Consider the following 19,704-nt stretch of genomic DNA (forward strand, 5'->3'; position numbering starts at 1 on the left):
GTAACACTACGTAAGTACTACGACTGCAGTTACATTACTGTAAGATTACTCAATTACAAGTAAAACTACTGTTACTGAAATACTACTTAAGTAAAGATTCAAAGTATTTTTCTCAAATGCTACTAAAAGTATCAGTTACTTTTTAACTGCTGATGTTTAATGCATTATTGCATTAAAAAATAGTTAATTACAATAATTGTAACTACAGCACATGGTAGAATATACCTATATAACAAAAGCAATTTATCACTGAGCCTATAAATTCGCAAAATTAATGACAAAGTAATTTTACAAGAGAAAATATGAACAAAAAAAATCCAAACACATTTGACATGTTGCACATTTTTTAGCAGAATAAATTACAATAAATCAATCATTAAAAAAAAATGTTGCCTGTTAATTTAACGCCGATCGACCTTAGGCTTATCGATTAGTCGACCACTCATTTCAGTTCTAACGGAGAACAAGAACTAACAGGATGTTTTATTTATAGGCTCAATGGCTCCTGTTTATATGCTGTAACGTTGTGTTGACACTGGGGAGCAGCTGAGACCAGACACCGTCACTCTGACAGTTGATTGTTGCATACCAGTAAACACACCCTCGACCAGCCCGGACACACAGCTTTCAACGGTCACCCAAAATAGAAAAAAATAATGAAACAGACATTTTTCTCAATGACCAGGGGACCGCAGGAACCGCGTACGCCGACATTTGCTCTCCCTCTCCTCTGCTCTCCTTTCCACCCCTCTCCTCTCCTCTCCTCCTCTCCCTTCCGCCCTCCTCTGTCCGTCCTCCCCTCCCTCCCTCCTCTCTGGGACTGAGAATGCCCGTGCTGTACTGACACAGTAGCGATACGGGCTGAGCAGACATGGAGGCCCGATTAACGAGAGAGGCCCGTGCTGACACATCCAGGCCTAGCTAACGGCGCGTTGGAGTGGATTTTTGGAGCATCGCGGGAGATTTTACGGATACCAGTCGCTGTAAGGAAAAGGGATTTTAACAGCGGGGAAGAAGGAATAGAGGGAGATCCATTTCGGGTCTCTGTTGATTCAACGCAGCCGCCATTTTGTTGACAGTTAGTGTTTTTTTAATAACCTACATGGCGCTGCATTTGTTATTTCACACCGCTGGGCTATTATTCAGAGCGTTTTTTTCCTGCGTGTGTATTTAAGTCGATTTTAAAATGTACGTCCGTCTTTGAGGCAACGTCGGGAGATTTTTCTGGTATAGCTGACTTGCTAGTGCATCGTTAGCCGTCGTAGCTGAGATGTAGTAACACGAGTGCCTACGAGAATGTGACGGAGATGTAAGATTATGTGCATCACTTGTCCACGGTTGTGTCACATTCACTCGGTTTACACAAATAGTTTGAAAGCTGTGGGCGTATGCGACTCATTTGCAGCCTACATACAGTTTAAGTTAAAGCTGTGCCGGGCGAAATTAGCGTATATCGTCTTCAAACAGGCTGCTGATAGATGGCTAGTTAGCCGCTTCCAGTGCCATTGATACAAAATGTAGCAGGGACTGTCTATTATTGGACGGATGGTAGCTACTAGCTTGTTACAAAATAAACACAAACCTTTCTACGATACATGTGTTATGTTAAGCGCCAAGTGGTCACGCCATCCTTAGTACTTTGCCGCCTTGATTGTTATTATCCTAAATATTATGGAAATATTTTTTTGCGGGGGGTTGCTTAAACGCTACACGATGGCACTCAGCTTTACACCACCGTAACTTTGTGTTTTGGAGGTGGCAAGGTTAATCACATTTTTGTATGTGGCCGAGAGCAGTATGCATTGATTCGGATTTCAGTTGTTGGAGATTATTACCTCGTTATAAGGTATTTGGCACCTTCAAAAACAACACAAACATGTGTTATGCAATTGTAGCTTGAATACTGGGGACAGGCTAATCATTTCGGCTCACGGTACATGTGTTAAAACACCATTAAAGCCCAAATTCTGACATTTCTTTCTTTCTTTTTTTTTTGATCTTGTGGTTTTGGTAATTCAGCACTTGGAAGATACACTATGTGGCCACCACGTTGATACACACGAAGGGAGGAGAGAGAGCCAAATAATGTGAACGCCGTTTCTGGACACTTATAGAGGTGAGTGAATATTATTAGGTGAATAATATTCATTTTGATTCGATTTGCAGATTTTCTTTAGTGCTACTGTTGTCTTAGCAGTGTAAGGACACTGGGTCAGATTGCTGAGTGTTTCAATACTCTAATGTTTACCCACGAGTGTAGATGTTGTGCAAAACGATTTCTCGACTGCGTGCATTGCAGTGTCACCTTTACGCCTTTTCACAAACTGCAAGAGCATGCCTCTGAGGCCGGATTTCCTTTTCGATTGCGGGAGTAATTATGAGTATGACTAACGGGGATGAATTTGCTGACTGAATATGAGCACTTTCAGTGAAATTAAGGCTAGAGAGTTGTTCCCCTGAGGGGCAGTGTTGACTGTACAGGAAAACCGAAAGCAGATAACGTTATTTGGTTTTTGTTCGGTCCTGCGCTGATCCACCACGTTTTTTTGAATAACACGAGGGAACGTGCAATTGATTTAAATGTTAAATGTGCCACAAATGTTATGCACAATAAGAGCTAGTTTATAAAACGGAATGAACTCCCCCTGTGCTGCTACGCACTGAGGACGTTTGACACCTGTCATTCCGGTCCGAATGATCTGTTTGTCCCCGAGGTTTAAACATTGCAGCCGCCTCTTTTCTTGTGTTTCAACCGTGTTTGATCCCTTCCCCTTGTTAGATGATATAAACTAATCGTAGTAGTAAAGGAATTTGGCAGCTATCCCCTCCCGAGCACGGCTCTGTACTAATACCGATGGAGTAAAAGCCGTGGAAATGACACGGCGCTCTGAGGGCAGACGCCAGCCCTCATGTGAGTGATGTGGGGGGTGGGCGGGTTGGATACTATTGCCATGGCCAGAGGGAAATCAGCAGTTATGAACAACGTGTGCAAAAGTGAGGAGGGAGTGAAAGGAGGGAGGGAGTAAGGAGAAAGAAGTGGGAGGGGGCGCGGGAAGTTGTTTACTACGTTCCTGCCTGCTCTGCCATTTCTTAGGTTGCTGGCCTGATATTGATTATTGATTCTCTGTTTTTCGTTTAAATATCTGGCATTTGTTCTTGTTTAGTTTGCCGTTTATTTCTGTGTTAACTCCTGGTTATTGCTCTGAAAGTAGAAGCAGACAGGCATGACTGATATCTGTCGTCTAAACCAGTAGTACTTTTATTCTTCTGTTTTGCTGTATGAGTGTAAGAAACAAAAATGATTTCCGCTTTGTAAATCCAAAAGTACCTAGATGCCGAACATAAAAATGATCCACTTTCATGTTGAGGCATATCAGTCACACTTTAGAAAGCGATTTTGCTCCTTTACAGGAGAACAAGTGCCAGTAAATTACCTGGCTTAGAGGTGAGAAGAATGTTTTGACTCTCTGGCAGGCTCTTCTCTAGACTTTTTGTCAGTAGCCTCTCACAGAGTGAGGTACTACACTGACTTATTTTTGGCAAAGCTGCTGTCAAGCAGCGGAAGCAGCTTGTATCCCTGTGAATGTTTAGTATAAAAGAATGAAGGAGAGCATTTGTCACTCTGTGAGAGAAGGACATGGGGAACGGAGTTGGGGCGGGGGTTGCAATGTGTTTTTGATTTAAGTAAGAACACAGTGACTTTAGTTTGTGTGTGCTGTTACTACTGCTTTCCAAGTTTGCGAAATCGAGTCAGGAAGAGGATGGAAAAGCATAAAGAAAACGGTGAAAGAACACAGAGATTGATGGAGTGTTAAAGAAAGGAGGGAGGTGTGATTTGAGTGTGGTATGTGTAGCGAGGGGGAGTCTGCAGTTTTAGAGGCGAAATGGAGTGAGTAATTGAAGTAAACACAGAAAAGAGGGCGTGGGGGAACTACAGGCCAGACTCCAAAAATCGGCTGCGTTTACTGTGTGGTTCAACAAAAAAATCTCTACTACTGTTTTCCACAGTCATAATCCAAAACAAACACAGTCTAGGACTCCGTGTAGGGCAGATTCTTTTTTTTTCTCATACTGTGACACTTTACTGATGTGACGACTTGTATGACTTTCCTGAGGCTCCATTAAGTGGCTCTTTTAGTGCTCTCAGCTAATGTAGGCCGCAGAGAAACCGCCGGCACGTTGACGCTCTATCACTCACCCTCACTTGCTGCTGGAGAAGGCTGGGAAAGGCGGCCGGATCCTCTGTCTAGTCCCGGAGGGCTCGATGTGCTGAGGTCACAGTTCTGAATTGCCTCCAAATGACTTCACCCAGAGAAAGCACCTGCTTGGGGGCGAATCCGCATTAAATCACTCAGTGGCCACGGGGAGCTGTAGACAACTTCATTGAATTGGGCTGCCCTCTAAGGAACACAATTAAGAAACATGCTGCTCTCTGCTGCTGCTGTGCTAACGTAGGGTGTGAGCTGTATCACAGGCACCCGTTTTCACTGCAGCTAATGAGGCAACTTAAGGGATTGCTCATTTAGCATCTTATCGTGTAACACCTCGGAAGGATGTGACAACACTGGGGGATTAACTATTGATTCTGGACTTTGAGGGCTTTGTGGTTCTCAGGTGGACAATCCAGAGTCCTTGAGCCTGAGGTAAAATTTCTCAGGTAGTTTCGGCTGTGTAAATAGGTCACACATTGTTATTAGCCGTGAGGACGAACAAGCCATAAAAAGTCACCCAGACAGGATGAAGGACAGCCTCTAACCAAATAGCTGATAAAAATGGTTGCCCTCCATCTGCTATCCACTATCATTCATTAAAAGACATTTTTATACTTAGTTGCAGGGTACTGTTTAAAACTGTCAATGTTTGGTTGATGTTCTGTGCTTGCAGTGACTAATGTCAAACCCCCCCCCCCTCTCTCCCTGCCCTATTTGTCTTTACTCCTACAGTTGAAGGACGGAGAAAGAGGGCTGGACAGCCGAGGAAGGGATAGAAGCCACCTAAAAACAAGGGGAGCTTCACCCTCACCGTTATCCCCCTCCCCCCTTTCCCCCTTCGCCCCTATCCCATCCCCTAACAAGAACTCTTCCTGGTATCCACTATATCCCTTCCTTAGTACATCTGCACACACCCTTAAGTTCTGATGGATCAGAAGACTCAGGGGGGGACTGCAACTCCACCCCCTCTTCTCTCAGGTGCCCCTACAGGGGAGCGAGAGAAGGAGGGAGGGGGTGGAAAGAAAGAAGAAGAGGAGGACAAGAAGAGAGACAGAGAGAAAGAGGGAGCTGCCACTGCCTCTGCTGGAACAGGAGGGGCGGGAGCAAGTGGGCCAGGTGGTGCCGGCGGTGACCAGTCCCATTTCTCCATCAAAGAGAGCAGCCTGTCCGAGGGCAACGTCAAACTTAAGATTGGCCTTCAAGCTAAACGCATGAAGAAGCCCCCCAAGATCTTGGAGAATTATGTGTGCCGACCAGCCTTCAGGGCAACTGTGAGGCACACAGGCCGTGGAGGTGGGGGCGCTCGTGGAAACCGTGCAGGGGCTACAAGTGATGGGTCAGGCAGTAAGAACCAGAGTCCTTCGCAAGGCAGGGAAAAGGAGAGAGAGAAGAGTCCCAGTGTCAACAGACCAGCCACATCATCTTCATCTACACCCTCTGCTAAAGCTCCCACACCACCTCCTCCGGCTCCTCCTCCCGCCAGCACTACTACCCTGTCACCGTCCCAGGTCAATGGGAGTGCTCCAGCAAAAAGGGTAAGATAGGAGAACATAGTCAATTCAGGCATTTTGATTCCCACTCTGCTTAACATGAACATGCAGTATTGATAGCGAGCATGTTCACCAATATATAACATCTTTTCAGTGTATGTACTTATGTATGTTTACCTTACCTTACCTAACCCTTCCTTAAAATGTTATCAGTCAGTCATCAGTAATGCAGTAGGCTATGATAAGGTTAGCCTAGTAATCACCATGTTATTGCAAAGATAAAGAGCAGAGCATAAATTGTCCTTTAGTTTTCTTTGTGCTTTATGCTGGCCCATCTCTATTCATCATGCACCGCCCCCTTCAACCTCCCTCCGTCTGTGTCGTCTATCATCTGTTTCTGCCTGGCCATGTCCTCACCACCCCCCTCCCCTGCATGACCCCTCTGTCTAGCTCTCGCTCTCTGTCCCCAATCTGACCCCGATAAGTGTTATTGAGTTGAGTGCAACTTCCCCCATGGGCATTCCTGGGAAGCAGAAGCAGACAAAAAATCCTATCAATGAGTTGAAATTTTAAAGGAGTTATAGAAACCAATTTCTGATTGATAGTTTGTACATTTAGCTGGAGCTGCCTCTGGCCAGATGAATTAGGTTCAGTGACATTACCGTCGTTGCTTCTCCTTATTTTTTCACATTCCTCTCAAATGTGTTATATCAGCATATGACTTACTTGAAAAGTTCATCAAGTGTTGTGTACATTAGCGTAATTAAAAAATTGGACGCTGTATATCTTGATTGTAAAAATTACCCTTCCATTACCACCTGTACGTTCTCATTAATTCTTTGATTTTTTATTGCAGGGTTCACCAAAGATGGACTGCAGGTCTGATGCAAAGTCAGACACAAAAGCAGCCACCACCACATCTGAGAGACCCCTTAACCTTCACCGCCCTCCACCAGACAGCAAAACGCATCCCTCTGGGAAGAAAACACCAACTCCACAACCCAACCCCCGGACATCATCACCTCCTCCACCACTACCTGCATCAAAAGAATCCAGCTTTGAAGGAGTTAAACCTGCTCTATACACCTACAGCACTGAAAGTCAAAAAGACAAGGACAAGGGTGCTCAAAATTGGGGAGCACCCACAGTCACTGAGAAATTGGCTCAACTCATAGCAACTTGCCCACCATCAAAGACCCCTAAACCAGCCAAACCTGCAAAGACTGACCCTGGTCCTCCTCTCCCAAGCTCGGGATTTATGGCCCCCACAGCCAAGCAACGAGACAGGGCTATGGCCAATAGGAACACATATTCTCGAATGGTACACCTTTCACCGCCACCTCCTGTATCAAGACCGCCTGGTCGTCCCTATGGTTCGAGAAACAAAGACAATGTTATGGAAAATTCACCCAGCCTAATACCACTGAGGAAGGAGGACATGGAAGGGTCTGGGAAAGCTAGTAGCAACAGCAGCAACAATATCAGCAGCAACAGCAACAGCAGTAGTCGCAGCAGCAGCCCAGCACTCACCTATGGTAATAACCGCCTATCAGCCATGTCAAAGGACAGCAACAGCGACAATAGTAGCATTTCTAAACCACAGTCACGTCCAGCTCACTGTTCATCCCATACCACCTCTTCACCAGCTTGTCCCATTTCATCCTCTTCCACCAACTCAGCTGAGCAGAGGACAGTGAGTGCAGTGAGTCACCTGGGCTCCCCTGCACCCTCACAAGGGCACCATGCACAAGAGAGTCCTGCCTTGGCAGAGGAAAGCAGTGCAATTGAGATGGGGCAGGACAGGGACAGACCCCGAGACTTAACCAAGTGCCCTCCAACAGGAACAGGAAAGCCAGAAGGGAAAGACAAGGGGGCTGGTCATCAGTCACTGCGAGTTGAGAGGGGTAAAAGCTCAAGTCCAAGTAAGCGCAGTCCCAATAGGGATAGTAGCCGACTGGGTCGGACTTGCAGTCCCCCTGAGCCTGTAAGACAAAGGGCACCTTCGTCATCGGAGCTGGATGGGGAAGAAGGCCCACAAACGCCTCTTAGAGATGATTCTCCTGATTCATCTGGAGACTCTCCAGCAGAGCAGGACAGCAAACCCCTTAAAAAACGCAGAGGAAGGAAACCACGCTGGTCCCGTGTTATGAACAAGGTGCAGGGTCACAGAGCAGGCCAGGACAGTCCCTTTGATCAGAGCAAAACCACCTTGCCTTTATCTTCAAGCTTGGATATACCATCACCTCCGGTAAAGAGACCCGTGGGGAGGCCCCCCAACCCAAATAAGGTAAAACCAAATCCTGTGCCACAAGGTCCAGGGTCACAGCTCTTCCCACCTCAGCCTAAGAAAAGGGGGAGGCCGAAGACTAAAATGCCAACGCTTGACGCCCCAGCCCGTGGGTGCCTTCCTAACAAGCTGGCCCCCTCCAAGGTCTTTTCATCTTTAATGAAGTCCAAAGAAGAGCAGGACCCCCCTGTTCTTCACCCAGAGGTGGACCTGAACCCCCCTAAACCTATGCCTAGAAAACGTGGACGTCCCAAGCGCCTTCCTCCTACTTTGCCCCAAGAGGGTCAGCCTCCCACGTTGGCTCCAGAGTCAGGGGACATGGGAGACAAACGGTTCCGCAACAAAGGAAATGGGCAGCTAATAATGAAAACTATAATTGGCAAGATCAATAAGATGAAAAGTATGAAACGAAAGCGTATTCTCAGTCAAATCTTGTTAGGCCCAAGACAGGAAGAACCCCCTAAAGGCGCGACCAGTGGAGTAGTTGGGTCTGTGGAAGCTGCAACCCAGTCACTGTCCTCCCTGGCTGCTTCTTTTGGGGGAAAACTAGGGCCACAAATCAATGTCAGTAAAAAGGGCACAATATACATGGGTAAGAGGAGAGGCCGTAAACCAAAAGCAGTGAGTAATGCCACAGGTACACCGCCACCAGAACCCTTCCTATCCCCAAACACCACTTCCCCTCTCCATCACCATCAATCACAATCTCAGCAACAGCACCAGCTCTCCTCTTCTGAGGTATTTCCTTCCCCTTCCCTCTCACAGTCTAGTGGAGGTCACAGTCCCATCAGTGATGCCAGCTTTGTTGAGCCAGGCTCTGTGCACTTTGCGAGTCACTCACACTATTCTAATCCCCATCATAGCCACAACACTTTCTCCTTTCCTCCCCCAACCTTTTCGGCCCCTAATCCTCGCAACCCAGGACTGGGCTCAACTTCATCTATGGGCACAGCAGCCTCCCAGAAAAAGTCATCTTGTCGTGGATACCATCACCACCACCATCATTACAGGCAGCACTACCATTACCATAAGCTTTCCCCTCCCAGGCCGCTCCATCCTACCTCCCCTGCCCCTCTTAGTGAGCTAAAAGAAGCCACTCCTTCACCAGTCAGTGAGTCACACAGTGAGGAGACAGTGCCCAGTGACAGTGGCATAGGAACAGATAATAACAGCACCTCAGATCGTGGTGAGAAAGCTGGGGGGGCGGGTGGCTTGAGTGGTATTGGGTTGCCACCTGGGATGAGCAGTGGATTATTAATGCCAGGGGTCATCGGTTCAGCAATGGGTCCGGGGGTGGGCCTCAATTCCAGAGGCAGGCGGCGTCACTCCGCTGTGCTTATGGAACATCCTTCTCCCTCTCCATCACCTCACGGTGCAAGGTCATCTCCTGATCCCAGGAGACCCCACCCAGCAGCTCCCGCCTCCTCCTTATTGGGACACAAGGAGAAACACAAGCACAAGTGTAAACGCCGCAGCCATGGTTGCCCTGGCTATGATAAGCTAAAGAGACAGAAAAGGAAACGCAAGAAGAAGTACTTGCAGCTGCGCTCTCGGCGGCATGACCCAGACTTTCTGGCTGAGTTGGATGAGATAGTTGTGAGATTGAGTGAAATACGGATAGCACACCGTACAACAGGGCACCGGCTCGGCAGCGGAATAGGCATAGCAGCGGGAACAAGTAGAGTGCCAGGAGTGGGAAGCAGGGCTAGTGCTGGCATAGGTGGCACAGCTGGCCCTCCTCCACATCATTATGTCCACAGGGACCTCCTGCCTACAATCTTCAGGGTTAACTTTGGCAGCTACTACTCCCATCCGGCGTACTCCTGTGATCCATTGCACTATGTTCGTAAACCAGACATGAAGAAGAAACGTGGCCGACCTCCCAAACTGAGAGAGTCCATGTCTGAGGTTCCCTTTGTACCCGGGCTTGGATTTCCGCTCTCCAGTGGAGGCTTCTACCACCCCTCCTACAGCGTTCCCTACTCCTCTGGGCCCCTGGGGTTGGGCTATTACAGAGGCTATCCTCCAGCTAGCGCTCTGTATCCCCACCCACATCACCAGTCACCCCACACAGCTCCATCCCACCACTCTCACCACTCACCGTCTTTCCCCCCTCCTCCCCCCACATCTTACATGCATCACCATCACCCTTCACATCTCCTGCTGAACCCCTCTAAATTTCACAAGAAAAAACATAAGCTGCTTAGGCAGGAGTACCTGGGAGGAGGGAGGTCCCCTGTCCTGTACCCCCCCATGTCTTCTGAGCTCTCCTTCAACTGGCATCACAAACACAAACACAGACACAAACACAGAGAGCGCTGTGCTGAGGAGGACAGGGAGGAAGCTGCAAGAGGAGGATCAGAAAGCCGGGCTAGTGCAGGGATTTCTGATGGAGGAGCATCAGGGAAAGGAGAGAGAGTTGGCAGTTTAGGGATGGCAGAGTCTTTACAACGATGCCGCTTTGGACGAGACACCTCCAGCATCGGTGCCAGCAAGCAAGCTGCCACTTCTGCCAACTCCCCTTCTTCTTCTTCATCCTCATCTGCAGAGAGGTACAAGCGCAAAGAGAGCACCATGTCCTGTCTAGGCCCCTCCAGGCTTGCACTGGGTAGCACCTCAAAAGGCCACCACCCAGTAGAGTCCTGGTTCAGGATGGGCAGCTCTAAGGCAGACTACTCTAAGCTTTCACGGAGTCATGTGGCACCTGGCCAGGGTCCCTTCTCAGATGGACGGGCTGAAGATCCAGCAGGCTGCTCGGACAGTGAGGATGAGGAGCCTCTCACCCCCACAGAGGATGTAGAGCCTGGAGCCCACGATTCTCCAAACCTTACAAATTTGTTTGCCTCTGCTCTCACCCGCACTACACTGAAGGGGAGCAGGAGCAGAAAGACTGATGTAGTCACAGAGAGTCCCAGCTTCTCCCGCATGGACCGACCTATGAGGAAGGACCGCTCAACATCAGCAGAAAGGAGAGAGTTAGGTAAGTCTAATTCAGTAGTGTTAAATGTTTCTTTATGAATGGGCTGCCTACGGCATATCATCAACTGATAAACTGATGTGCAGGTTGTAACAGAATCTGTGTAGCTCATTTAAAATAAAGAGAAGACTGTGTAGCTGTGTAACCAGTTATGATAGCAACAGGGAGCAATTTGCATTTATTTGTTCCTCGGATATTCCATTCCCTTAGGCCTGCACAATTAATCGAAATATTATCAAAATCCCAAAACGACCTAGTGCAATATCCAAAATGCAGTAGCTGCAGTTTTTTTAATGTGGTAAAATGTGTGACAAAGCAGCATTATCTTACCCTGGACTCAAGTCATATTTTCCAGATAGAAGAAATCATTTTGGTTTGGTACAGACCAGAGCAAATGTCACATCATCATGATTTTAATAATTTTTTCAGTGAAAATAAGAATTGTTCAGCATTAAATCGTAATTTGCAGAATGATATCACATTCACAGTAAATCTAAAAATAATCCCATATAATTTTTGTTTACATTATTGTGCAGCCCTACATTCACTGAATTGAATCCTATATCATTCATGGAGCACTACAAGCTTTTGTGTTTGATGAGCTATTCAGCACATACAATCTTTTGACCTATTGTCAAAGGTTATAGGAGTCAATTGTGCACCAAATTAATTTTCCAAAAATAGTTCTGATGCAGTTGTTCCAAGAATACAGTGACTGAATATGTTTGACGGATGTCTGATGAGACTTATGGCCTCGAACAACCATGGTGAATTTGGCACAGTGAGCAATCAGTTAGATCCAGCACTGATGCCAGGACTATACATTTGGGCACTAACCATGTCAGACACTGACATATGGCAAAGCAAGGAGACAAATCTTGCTTGATCTCTGCTCAGTGAAAAATCCTTCATAGTGCTCATAGTGCCAACCACATCTTAGCTTTGTTTAGATCAAACAACCCTGGGAAATAATCTGTTCTCTCTCTGTACCTTTCTCCACTCTCCTTAGCCATACTAAGAAAATACCAAATTGTGTTGGCTGGGTTGTTTTAGTCAAAAAAGGCTCTTTGAAAGACACAGTGACGTCCTGTTTTTGTTCATCGTCTGACATTTGGTAGTTCTTACTAGTGGTTACGGGCTTGGCAAAAAAAGGATATGTAGTGACTTAAACTAGCTCCTCTGTGAGTGTGGATGGCCGCAGTTGGCCAAGGTTGATATAGCATTCCTGCTGGAGCTAGAGGGGTGGAGTGTTTTGTTAACATGCTATATTTAGTATACATTTCCCTCAAAAGCCCACAATGCAATTCCTCGTCCTATGCTTCAGTACACCCAGCACCTGGGCTGAGCTAATGTTGCTGATGTAAGACATAGTTCCTCAGCAATGGTCTTGCTTCGTCCCTGTGACTCAGAATGCCTTCTGACTAGGATACATGTTTGTTTGTGCGTGTTAACAGTGGTAAGGAGGGGTGTTTTTATGTGAATACTACCTAATGTTTATGTGCATGTTTTTACATGAGATGGGAAGCTGTAGGGTCTCTGTTGAGGCAGCATGGTGCACTTCAAACCATGCCAGGGTAATCCTGGATTAGAGCTCAGGACTTTGGGGTCAAACAGCGGTCGCAGACTGCACCGTGAAGGTAGAGGAGGCCATGGATGGGGACTCGAGTGACACACAAGACAAGTGGGGAATGATGGAAGTAGGTAGATGCATACTGACTGAAGAGTAGAGAGTGATGTGTGGAAAGGGACTGTACGGCCAAGCTATCGAAATGGTCAGATTTTCTGAATTTCCAAGTCGCAAAAGAAAATGCTAATTACTCTTTGTTTCAATCAACAGCTGTTGAATAAGTCATGTTCACATAATGCCTACTTGGGACCAGGCAATGGTTAAATCTGTTGTCCAATCTGATAAGCTAGTTAATCGGTCCCACTTTGACCCTGTCTTACCTGGCGACTCGGGTTTCATATGTGGGCTCTCACTGTGGCCAGTCTGTAGGGGTCACTGGATATGGGGCAACCCTATTTCACCGGCCCACTGGACTTAAATATAGAGTGATGAAGGGTTTTCTTAGGTCAGACAAGCCAAAGAAAGGAGTGAGAGAGGCACAGGATGACTCTAATGAGGGGAAAAAGACAGAAAAGAAGAGATAGTGAAATTTGAGGCACGAGCAGAGACTTTTGTTTTTTAAAGAATAGGATTTTAGGGCAAGTATGGAAGTCAAAGGTGAAACACAAGTTTAAGAATAATGTAAATGAGGAAAGAAAAGGCTCTCTGATGTAGTAATTCAAACTGATTTGCTGTCAAAAAATGAGTGGTTGTTTTGCTCTGCAGACACATTTTTGACAAATGATAGCGTTAAATGCATTTCCTGTGACTAGCTTACATCAAAATAAAAGTCAACTCGCATTTCTCCAGATAAGTGCTTTTAATGTTAAGCTGCAGCTAAAGGAAATGTTCAGTTTGCCTTAGCAATAAATTAACACAGTGCTCCACAGATAATAAGGGGCTTTTCTTGTAACAAAAAAAAAAAAAAAGCCTGGTGTACTCTGTAACACTGTTGTGGTCACAGACTTAATAGTTGGAGGGAACACTTCGAGCGTAGTCTGAGAAAATGAAGTGGCTAAGAGAGGGCGAAAAGATGTATTATTGTAAATAAACATGAGTCATAAACTGCTTGCTCATTCAGCTTAATGCAGGGCATGAATAATAAAAAAAAAAAAAAACACCAGGTTCACATGTCCTCTTATCTTAACAAACCTCAAACTCTTTTTGAGGCACATTGCCCATTGTGCTGCATAGTTTTGAGAGTCACAGAAGAGTGTTCACTTTTTTATTTAGTGCTACATACATGGCACTAATTATCTCTTTGTTTGATAGGGTCATCAGGTATCCAGACAAGAGGTGTTTCTCTCTCGACCTCTGAAGGGCCCGAGGGATCCCTGCACCACCGACAGCAGCACCATCACCAACCTTCTCTGTTTCACTCCCACGGTTCAGCTTCCTCTTCCCGCCTCTCCCCCTCTCAGGACTGTTGCCTGGATACCTCCCTGCCCCACCATTCCCATCGGACACAGCCATCCAAACACAGCCTGCACCACGTCAACAAGATCCTGCGTGCCAAAAAGCTACAGAGACAGGCTCGTACAGGAAACAATGTGGTAAAGAAGAGGGGCCCTGGGCGTCCGAGAAAACACCCGTTACCCTCCCCGCCGCCATCTCCACCTCCAGTGGTTGAGTTGAATCAGAGCCGGCATAGGGACAGAGCGGGAGAGCGGCCAGCAGGAGCCAGGGGTTGGGAGGGGGACACTGTGACAGATGCTATTGAGTCAGTAGTCCAGGGCCAGCGGAGAAAAGGTCAAAAGAGGAAGCACTGGGATAGAGATGGAGAAGAGGAAGAGGAGGAAGAAGAAGAGGACGGGGAGGTAGAAGAGCCTGAGGAGCGTTTGCCAGACAGAGAGGAGAACCTGGGTAACCTGGTGGCAAGGTCCAGGACTGGGACAGGAAGAAGCTGGCTCACCCAGGACGAGCTCCAGCACTTTCGTGGGTAAGGAGATTTGCACCACACTGTTGAATATTAACCCTTGGAGTACAAATGTTAAGATTCAATGCTGATATATAAAGATTTGTGAAGTCACTAGAAACCAAGTCATGGTTCTATTTTTAGCTCAGTGGAAAGCAAGCCAGATGGCCACTGCTCCCCAGAACGCCCAGGCACCGTCTCCAGGGAACAAGCTCCGCCCATGCCCGTAACAAGCCAACGAGAAAAGAGACCAGCTAGACCTCCAAAGAAGAAGTTCCAGAAGGCGGGACTTTACTCTGATGTGTACAAGACTGAAGAGTGAGTACCAAAGAAAACAAAATCTTTTTGTTTTGCTTCTAATGCAGATGTTTAGTGTCTGTTGACTGCCTCTACATTTGACTTTTTCTGTGCCTTTATAGCCCCCGGAGTCAGCTTCTGCAGCTAAAGAAAGAGAAGCTAGAATACATACCGGGGGAACATGATTATGGATTGTTTCCAGCGCCTATACATGTTGGTGAGTCTTTAATTAGGTCACTTTCTTTAGTTCCGCACTTGATATTTATATGACACAAGATCCACAAATGTAATTCCTACAAATTAAATTACCACTTTATTAAAACACACAACAATCTGAGTTCATTATGATGCTGTTAAAGAGTCATCAGTCAAGTTTCTACATCAGCCTGTCTCATGAAGCTGGATTAATCAGAGTTTTTCTGAGTCAAAGCCATAACCACTGTTTGTACAAGAGTCAGATTTGGAGAGTTTCTGGGTTGACTCACCAGTTTCCAGATAACTCAGTTAACCAATGTCTAGGAACAAGACCCTCTTTTTTCTCTATATTTGCAGCTATGATGAGATGAAAAACAACATTTTTCTTTGAGAGGTTAAACTTTTCATTTACATAAAGTTTGTGAATATATATGGTCAAAAATAACTTCTTTCTTCTCTTATGTTTAAATTTTTGCTTTCTTTGTTTTTTCAGGGAAGTACCTGAGACAGAAGCGCATTGATTTCCAGTTGCCTTACGACATCTTATGGCTGTGGAAACACGATCAGGTGATCAATCATGTTGAGCACTTAGTGTTTTTAGGGATTTTCCATGCTCACCATAAATTACTGATGGGTACTTTGAAAAGGTACAGCCTCTTAAGTATTTGTCTCTGTCTTTAAACCTCTTTATGTGTACCATCCTGTTTGTGTTTCAGCTTTACAAGAGGCCTGATGTCCCCCTTTATAAGAAGATCAGATCAAGTGAGTATCCAGCTTTGTTCAAGTGATTCAACCATAATGTAATTGCTTACATTTATTTGTCGTACTACATTTGTTGCAGTGGTTGCTTTGACTGATGTTGTCCATGTAATAAATGATATGCATTGTTTGTTCCCAAAAAGGAATTAAAAAAACATTTGATGTTCTCACTGCTGGTCACACCTCATGAGAGTGTTAGCAACTGTAAATCTAAACTGGTAAACCCCCTTTCTGTCACAGATGTCTATGTGGACGTGAAACCTCTCTCTGGTTATGAAACAACTACATGCAACTGTAGACCTCATGAGGTCTCAGCTGAAAAAGGCTGCCTGGATGAATGCCTAAATAGGTAATGAAAGGTTCCCCATTGTAGAACACAATCTTTCTGTACTTCAAAACTCAGTACTAGTTGTACTATGAGTACTTTGGTCATCTGTTTGTGTAGAAACATTGTTTAAATGTTTTGTTTTTTTTGTAATTAAACAAATGTGAATAGAGGGTACACTTCATGTCAACTCAAGAGAATTGTAACCTCAGTCTCATTTTTCTATGTGTTGATTGCCTATTTCCCTAGAATGAGTTTTGCTGAGTGCTCTCCCAGCACTTGTCCATGTTCTGATCGGTGTGACAACCAGCGCATCCAGAGACACGAATGGGTCCAGTGTCTGGAGCGATTCCGTGCTGAGGGAAAAGGCTGGGGCATCCGCACCAAGGAGTCACTTCGTGCTGGACAGTTTATCATCGAGTATCTGGGAGAGGTGGTTAGCGAACAGGAGTTTAGGTGAGCTAACTGGGTCATGTATTTTGCAATAAATTCTTGTTGGGTGCCAGATCTAAGGCTGGCAGAAGATTTAGGATGTCCTGCATATGTCTTTATGCCTGTTTTACTCCCTCATTTCAGGACTTAATTTGTCTTGACATGGAAATTAATGGAAGCCTCTCTTTTAATCTTCCACTCCCTCTCCTACTATTTTTCAGGAGCCGTATGATGGAGCAGTACTTCTCCCATAGTGGCCAGTACTGTCTGAATCTGGATAGCGGCATGGTGATTGACAGCTACCGAATGGGCAATGAGGCACGGTTCATAAACCACAGCTGTGAACCCAACTGTGAGATGCAGAAGTGGTGGGTGTCATGACAGCTTTAAACCAGTTCCCTTTAATGTCCTTGTTGTTCTTTTGGGTTCTCAATAAAGCCCAGATTTGGCTAAGCCTTTTTAGCAGTGAGCGGTTGCCACAAGTTGTTAAAGACAGATAATTGAGCCAGACCTGACATTAACAGCATTTATTTGACTATGATGACAAAAGGAAACCACACGGTGTTCACTTAACATAAGCAAAAGCATTGTGTGTAAAAGTCCAACTGAGATCACATTTTAATATCCCTTATTTGGTACTCTCAAATATTGTCTATGTTTTGTTAATAATTTGTTATCATTGAGAGGAATTTTTAGGATAAATTTAGGTCTTAAAAAGGAAATATAGGAAATGCTCTGTTCTTTCTAGCCGGCTGGAGGGGTGTGTCTGTTTGACTGACAGCAGCAGGCAGTCCGCCAGAGTGTCTGTCTTACAACATAGGGAGCGAGAGACAAAGTCATCAAACTGAAGCTACATGTCAGGGGCATACAGTGTGGCTTAAGTGGTATTAATAGTGACATTTAGAGGAATGATAAGATGCAGTTGAATGTGCTGCAGCTGAGCAGCTAATTAGTTATTCACTGCAAACTTATGTGAGAAGTGCACTATCCCCCAGGGAATGTTTGGAGCTGAGATGCATGATGTGTGATGATGTTTGTACATTGAGTTTTAAGGATACTTTAGCTAGAAGGCATAGGGCAAGTGCACTCGAGACTTCTTCTGACTGAGCTGGCTTACGTCTGGTTTAGCGCCCTGCTAACTTGAAAGGGGATAAAATAATTTAATCGTGCGTCTCTTCTAGACTTGTTGAAATGTTATCGGACCGAATGGCTTAAATTATGACAGTACATCGAGTCATTTCAGGGGGGCTGTGAAGCCCAACAACAATTATCCAACAATTTACAGATGCGTCTGTCAATATGTTAGCTTATGGGGAAAATGTTCTCCTCAAGCTGATGCATGCTGTGTGATGCATGCTGTGTGATGCATGCTGTGTGATCCATGCTGTGTGTGGTGAGGTTGTTGGGGCTGGAGCACGGATGGTCTGTGTGCTCTGTAAAATTACATGGTTGATTGAGAAAAAATGGAATTGGATTTTATTTTCCTGGGCAGGTCTCTATTTACCTGGGCAGGCATACATTGCTATGATGTAATGAGTTTTGTTTCTAGTCAGCATCTAGGTTACATCTGACAAATTGTTACAGACCTGGGATCTGTATTTACGACAGTGGTGATGCATTGAGAAAGTGTGTGTGCATGTGTGTCTTTTTCTACATAATGTTGCTTAAAAGTTCTTCTTCGTCATATATGACAGTAAATGATAATTCTTTGGGTTTTGGACTGGTGGTTGGATAAAAAAAAAAAGCAACTTGAAGATGTGTCTTTGGGCTTTGGGAAATCATGACAAACATCTGTTTGGCATTTGATAGACTAAAGAATAAAGACAGTACTTGGCAGATTAATCACTGATGAAAAAATGTTGTCCTAATTTGCTTGTTGCAACCCTAATCTCCATCCATGTAGGCAGATAAGATATGAGAATGGTATTCTAGGGGTGATATTGTGAAACCAAAGAATAGGAAAGCTTTTGTTTCCTTGAAGAAGATCACAGAACAAGCGATTGACAGGGCGGATGTATGCTGTAGCAGGCATAAAAGGCTATTTAATTTCAGTTAGACATAAAGTATTTAAAATCCAGCTTTGTTTACATCCATGTTCATTGGCTTTCAGTCTTCTTATTCCTTATCTTTGTTGACACATTGCAGCATATCTTGCTGTTTAACACTACCTGTAGATCAATAGTGTAGTGTGACGCTGTTGGTAGGAGTGTGTGTTGTGTTGTGTTGTGTCGTGTGTCCTCTCACACTCCTCAGGGAACCTGTGAGGACTGTCAGGTACAGCGACAGTCACAGAACATATTATTAAAAGTTGACAGTGTTAAACAAGTGAAGCTGAGAATCTCGCAGGATTGTTGTGAGTGGGAGGCGCTGATTGGAAAATGTTCCAGCTTGATAATTCAGTATTTTGTTTTCTGAATGCTTCCGTCATTTATGGTTAACGAACTGGAAAATACCAGCCTATTACCTTAATAGTTTCAGTTAATTGCTGTCTGTGTGCCTGATGATTCGAGTGATCTGGGTAATTTCTTACTCACTCTGTAAGGGGCAAACTGAGAATAGTCAAAGTACCAAAACAGAGGGAGATATTCAGCATAGAAATAATCGTTGTGGTGGAAAGCCACAAAAAGTCCTGCGCTGGCAATTTATTCTTTCTCCTCGCTCATGTTGCAATGATTCTTTACGGTAATGCATGCAAGTACAGGATTCTTTGTATTGAAGAAATTATGGCAGAAATTATTAGTTCTATTGAGATTTATGTGGTCACAGTGTTTGTTGGGCAGTATTGTGTTGCCCTAGTTTGGGTATCTTACACAAGCTCTCAAAGGGACGCGTGTAGCAGGTGCGCTTCATTGTAAATGAGAAAGCTCTGCTTCGAAACCCCAACCTTATTAATGTGGTTGCGCGGTGGTAATCTGATGAGATCACCTCAGTCAGTCTCTGCCAATGTTCAGGACCTAAATGGCTTAACGGCCTCGCACCACGCCAAAACAATTCACTCGTTTCCTGAGGGATTGTTCTCACAGCATGGCTAAATCCACTGCAATTGGAGACCTGGCTAAGGAGGCCTGCCTGTGCCATTTACAACTGAAACCTGTGTGGATTTTTCTTTAGATGTGGTTTTCCTTTATATAGCAGGATCTGCAGCATGTGTCATTACAGATTTACATCTCAGAGGGTTTGACTGTTGGCAGCTTACAAACTTAAGAGAGT

The 19,704-nt window shown here is 45.2% G+C and overlaps 1 protein-coding gene across 4 annotated transcripts in view; it reads left to right on the forward strand.

Moving 5' to 3' along the window:
* Positions 1 to 639: 639 nt before the first annotated feature.
* Positions 640 to 19,704, forward strand: part of ash1l (ash1 (absent, small, or homeotic)-like (Drosophila)) — a 31,653-nt gene continuing 12,588 nt past the window's right edge. For 2 of the 4 annotated variants that reach the window (XM_030411427.1, XM_030411430.1), the window contains exons 1-12: positions 640 to 983; positions 2,020 to 2,116; positions 4,944 to 5,746; positions 6,558 to 10,968; positions 13,844 to 14,510; positions 14,631 to 14,804; positions 14,906 to 15,000; positions 15,472 to 15,545; positions 15,695 to 15,740; positions 15,978 to 16,086; positions 16,312 to 16,518; positions 16,716 to 16,862. In XM_030411427.1, coding sequence (XP_030267287.1) covers positions 5,138 to 5,746; positions 6,558 to 10,968; positions 13,844 to 14,510; positions 14,631 to 14,804; positions 14,906 to 15,000; positions 15,472 to 15,545; positions 15,695 to 15,740; positions 15,978 to 16,086; positions 16,312 to 16,518; positions 16,716 to 16,862 — 6,539 coding nt within the window. In that variant the 5' untranslated portion in view covers positions 640 to 983; positions 2,020 to 2,116; positions 4,944 to 5,137. The other 2 variants (XM_030411428.1, XM_030411429.1) reach the window with 2 other exon arrangements.

Source organism: Sparus aurata, chromosome 3, assembly GCF_900880675.1.
Source record: "Sparus aurata chromosome 3, fSpaAur1.1, whole genome shotgun sequence".
Lineage (NCBI taxonomy): Eukaryota > Metazoa > Chordata > Actinopteri > Spariformes > Sparidae > Sparus > Sparus aurata.